General features: G+C 40.6%; 1 protein-coding gene across 1 annotated transcript; it reads left to right on the forward strand.

The window, feature by feature from the left end:
- The first annotated feature begins 777 nt into the window (after positions 1 to 777).
- On the forward strand, positions 778 to 3,990 carry LOC127987589 (ETS-related transcription factor Elf-3-like). The gene is made up of 9 exons (XM_052589961.1): positions 778 to 910; positions 1,053 to 1,213; positions 1,628 to 1,858; positions 1,949 to 2,092; positions 2,193 to 2,303; positions 2,400 to 2,483; positions 2,735 to 2,848; positions 2,937 to 3,132; positions 3,224 to 3,990. The coding sequence occupies exons 2-9, from the start codon at positions 1,060 to 1,062 to the stop codon at positions 3,327 to 3,329; spliced, it is 1,140 nt and encodes a 379-aa protein (XP_052445921.1). The 5' UTR covers positions 778 to 910; positions 1,053 to 1,059; the 3' UTR covers positions 3,330 to 3,990.
- Positions 3,991 to 5,482: the final 1,492 nt, after the last annotated feature.

Raw genomic sequence — 5,482 nt, forward strand, 5'->3', positions numbered from 1 at the left:
TGTGAAGAGAATAACATGGAAACATCTAAATTTGGATCACATGATGAACTGCTATTTTTAGTAACGTGGGCTAGCAAATTAAGTAAAAAAAAGACATCGAAAAGCCAGTGCACACATGCATGGTAATTAAAAACTTCTGTTCATATATGGTGGTATTTACTTTACAATGGTCCACAAAAAAGATTGGAAACATAAATTCGGCTCATACGAATCGCTTTAGACATGAGGTTGTAATGCTTACATCACTCACTGTTATTATAAGCTTTATCCACAACAACAGAATGGTGTTTACGCATCGCCTACATCTACTACTAAAGCACTCAGCCATGTATGTAGTCCCAAAACACACACACAAACACAGAAACACCAGTCCTGCAGCAAACTGAAACCTGTTATAAAGTTACACACACACATCTGCGTCTACGGTAAATATTGACAGGAATGACTTCATCCCTCCAGGAATAGTTGAGAGAATGGGTTAATGTGTGTGTGTGTGTTGTCATGGAAAGAGCACAGGTGACATAGTATTTGCTCGCGTTTATCTCTGAATGTATGTTAGCTGCCCTGTCATGTTTCAAGTTCATGTTTCAAGGTCTGAAAAGCTATTCTCAAGAAAAAAAAAACAAAGGAGGAGAGTGGCCGAGCGAGATATTCGCTGGAATTCCCCTCCCTGGAGAATATGCTCACCTGACCATGCCTCCTCATGCATCTCACCTGGCCACGCCCTCTTTGCCCATTCCTGCCCTATAAATTCACCAGCAGCAGCAGGTGCATTAGCAAACCTTCTGAGACTCTGAACAGTGAACCTCAAATCACTGTAGACAAACCCTTACTGACTGGATTATTACCTGACGAACACTTACACTAGGATTTTATCTGGAAACCAAGCTGCCTTTATCCTCCACAACTGGTAAATACTTTAACTTTTAAATCATTACCTTCCAAGCAAGTTTTTTTTTTGTTAATTAGAATTTTATTTTAATAAGAGCATACTTCTGATGATACTTTGCGTTTTGGATGAGCTTCAATTGATGTGGTTTCTTATCTTGCAGAATTCTCATGGCGTCAAGCGAACTTAGTCTTATTCTCAACAACGCCAATGCCAACCTGTACCCATCTGAACCGCAGCCCAACTTGTTGAGCATGACAGCGCCGATGGGCAGACCACCACATCTCTCAGAGATGACCTTCAGCAGTAACAACAACACAATGGGTAAGACTTCATCAACATGGCTCTTAAGAATAAACGAGCAGTAGCTCTTGATATCTGTATGGTTTTTGCCTCATTGGGATGGTTCTCATCAACCAACCAAGAACCCAGACACTAAGATAATCTCTTATCCCTGAAGTCTGACCTCAGTTTCTGACTCTTAAAATCATTAACCGAGGCAATGTTTAACTTGGGCCACAGTAGATTGGAAGGAATGCTTTATGGTCTTTCGGGCAGAGCAGTCATTGTTGACACTGTGATTAAAACCTATGGGCTATCAACACAACAGATAGCTAAACACACAACAGTAGCTCTGGCCCTGGAGACAGTAAACCTGAGGGGGTGTTCTTCTATTGTTAGGGGCATCTATGGGGTAGTGAATGAGGCTAAACATATTTTGAACCTGTTCTCCGGCAGGCTCCTGGGACCTGGTGAACCCACAGATGTGGAGCAGGCATAACGTTCTGGAGTGGATTGGCTTTCACGTGGAGGAGAGCAGGTTTGATGCCAGTCTGCTGAATATAAACTACTGCAACATGGATGGAATCACACTGTGCTCAATGTCAAAAGAAACTTTGATCAGCATGTTCGGATCGATGCTTGGAGAACGCCTTCACCACAGCCTGGAGACCCAAAAGTCCAGATATGGTGAGCAATAAAGACGGCACTTGTTTGAAGAAGCCTTTTAAGTTTAGGTACTTGAATGCATTAACACCCTTGATTTGTTTGTGTCTACAGCTACTGATCTGTCTGAGACATGTCTGAGTGAATCCGAATTAGACTTACTGGACAACATACTGCAGAACTCGTTTCCCTTCATGCACGGACCGAGCCTCGGTCCACTTCTCGAAACGGTGGTGGTTCAACCCTCAATCCCATCAGGTGAGAAGCAAATTCCACTTTGCAACTTTTCAACACAAACCACTGAAAACAATATCCTACCATTGGCACTTGAAATAACAATTGAATTCTCTTTGCACAGACAATTCGGAGAACAGCTACAGCTACTTTGATGAGTACCCCAATCAGCTGACTCCAGAGAGCGATCACGGCTATGACTCTCTAACTGAGAGCTTCCAGAGTTCCCACACTGGTGCGTGTCACTACTAACTCTATTGATGTGTTAAGGTCAAGCTTCCTAAAGTTCTCCTGAAGTCTGAACGCTCTTTTTTTGGTATGTCTTCTACAGGTAGCCTGAACCTAAGCTCCCCCGAGTCCAACAGCAGCGACTCTGACCCAGAATACACAGAGATGCATTACTCCGTCAGCACCAGTAAGTTCCTTCGATTCTTCTTCTCCGATTCTGCTCATAGAGGGAAACCTATCTGCAGAAGCTAGTTTCAACCTTAGTCAAACACACCTGAACTAGCTAATCAAGGTCTTCGGGTTTACTTGGCAATTACAGACAGGTTGAAACCAAATTCTGCAAGTAGGTGGCTCTGAAGCAGCAGGTTTTAATTGAATGATAAATTAGGGAGTACCCATATCGACCCATCTAACCTTTGATTGTGTTCTTTTCCACAGAGAACTTTGTGAAACAAGAGCCAGGAGAGCCCAAAAAGAGAGGCAGAGGACGACCCCCAAAGTGCCAAAGTGAGGGATTTGAACATTTCATTCAGTCCAAAAAAAGTAAACACGGTGAGTACACATAACTCTAGAGGTACCTGATGGTCTAGATCAAGTAACAATCATCCGTACTAAATTAGTCTCTACTGCTCAATTTCAGCTCCAAGAGGAACCCACCTGTGGGAGTTTATCCGGGACATCCTGATCCACCCAGAGAAGAACCAAGGTCTGATGAAATGGGAGGACCGCAGGGATGGCGTATTCAAGTTCTTGAAGTCCGAAGCTGTTGCTCAGCTCTGGGGGCAGAAGAAGAAGAACAGCAGCATGACATATGAGAAGCTCAGTAGAGCCATGAGGTAAAATACTCAATTCTGGGAGTTTAGGGGGGATCTGTCTCGGTGGATGCTAGGACAGTGGAATAACCAGAACGCTTGCTCTTTCCTACAGGTATTACTACAAACGAGAGATTCTGGAGAGAGTGGATGGAAGACGACTGGTCTATAAGTTTGGGAAGAACTCCACTGGTTGGCGAATTGAGGAGACCGGATATTAAAGTGGACCTGACAGAAGAGGGTCACTTTCAGTCAAACGTAGAGACTTTGGACTCCTGCTAATGAGGAACTTTAGGTTGCTCTGAAGATCCTTTCTTTAGAAACACACTCTTCCCAGAGGGAAAAGGTTTCACAGAAACTGTAAGCCAGAGTTTTGGCTAAAGTAGGTTTTATGAACCTGTAAAAGTGGCAGTTGTCTGGTTCGAGTGGCACGCAGGCGTGCCATGTATCAGATAGTATTGCTACATCACTTTAAGACTCTATGTAATCACTTGTTCTACACATTGGTTGAACTGCAAGAGAATGTATAGCTTTGTTAAGGCTCTTTGGTATTGGGAAATTAGGTGTTGTGTGTAGGTATATTTGTCAAACCATTTGTCAGGGCAGAGTGAAGTGTCTGTAACGTTCATATCTGCTGTACTGATTGATATTTGTTCTACTGTATATAAATGTATGTGTAAACTATATATTCTTTGTAATACTTGTCAATCAAGTACAAATCAGATATTTAATTGAAGATTCTGCTCAATTTTTCTGTGATTTGTCAAGTCACTGGATAATATGTATGAGGTTTGCCTCTCAGATGTTATAACTATTATGTATGGCATTTATTTGCTATTTTTTTGTATACGTCTTTTCTAAAAATAAAATTTCTGATTAAAAGTATTTTATCTTGCATTTTTGCCTCACCTTTATGAACAATGTTCCACTGAACTTTATTTAAACATTTACTTTATAATTGCTCAATTTGCTCAAGTCTCCTTATCAGAGATCTGTTGAAACTCGACTCTTTCGTGTGAAGTTCAAAACAAACATGCAGCAGAATGCTGGATGAATGCTATTTTTATGTATCACGGATGGATAAAGTGTAAACAGATTAAAAATGCAGGTCAAATTTCACAGCAAATCATCAGAATGATTCAGCTGTTTTAAAAAAAAAAAAGAATTCTGACACGTTTCTCCAAAATGTTTGAAGTCTTGGTATTTTGGTATTTTTTTTGGGGGGTTGTATGACGTCCGTTTTCCTTAAGTTCACATAATAACATTTAAATATGATTGCAAATACAATTAGGTTTAAATACAATTAGTTCTTTAAATACTAATTTCATGCTGTCGTTTGATATTTCAGACCTAGAATTTCCAAACAACACATCTGATGCAGTTTGACCTTGCCTTAAACTTTATTGCATTTTTCATAGCAGGTTTAGTTTTGCATTTAGAGCACAAAGCGACTGTTTTCTAGAGGTCTGGCATTCAAATACACAGGCATTGCATTTGAATTTTGGATCCACATGCAAATAGACGCAGCTGAACAAGACAGAAACTGAGAACCATCATAAGCAGTAAACAGTCTTTGAATTGTAAAATCTCACATTCACCATTCAAAACCCGTGAGAGCTGAGGAAAACAGTCGCAAAACAGTTTTTGAGCTCAAAAACACTTTAAACTACCCTGGAATTAAGGTCATGTGAGATGGTTAATCTGATGGTCTTGAACTGAATTTATCTTATACACTAGAATCCAACAAACCATCTCAGATGACTTGATTACCAGTTACTAAATAGAGCAGTTTCACTCCGGAATTCTTTTACTGCCATCATGTTTGGTGTGTTATTATTAGGTCTCAACAAAATTGACAAATGTTAAAAAAATTAATTTATGTATTTTATAACGTACTTCAGGTGTGTTCCCTGCGTACACTGCTATAATTTCAGTTTTGAACAATACACAAAACTATGTGCACGGTAAACATCAGGTGCTTTGTCAGTTTGAACGTGTCTCTCATGACTAACATTCCCTGTACACTCCTAAAATCTCTTTTGTCATGGCTTAGATTACCGACACAGAAATTATTCAGGTCAAGAATGTTTTTCGATAAGCCGAGCCCGAAAGAAAGCTGGAAACACCATTGAAGTCACTGGCGGCTTCGCCCACGGCCTCGATCTGCCACTATGCCCCACAGCTAAAGTCATGACGCTATCATTTATATGCTTTAAAGTGCACGTTTCATTCACAGCATTGCAGTAAGCTGCAATAAAGCTGCATTAAATGCTTGTTTTCTACTGTCAGGTTTACCTGTCCAGGTAAAACTATTATGAAGTGACTCCTAAAGAGAAGCTACTGAGTGTGACTAAAGTGCATGAAACAGAAGGGA

The sequence above is a fragment of the Carassius gibelio genome, chromosome B22 (assembly GCF_023724105.1).
Source record: "Carassius gibelio isolate Cgi1373 ecotype wild population from Czech Republic chromosome B22, carGib1.2-hapl.c, whole genome shotgun sequence".
Classification (NCBI taxonomy): Eukaryota; Metazoa; Chordata; class Actinopteri; order Cypriniformes; family Cyprinidae; genus Carassius; species Carassius gibelio.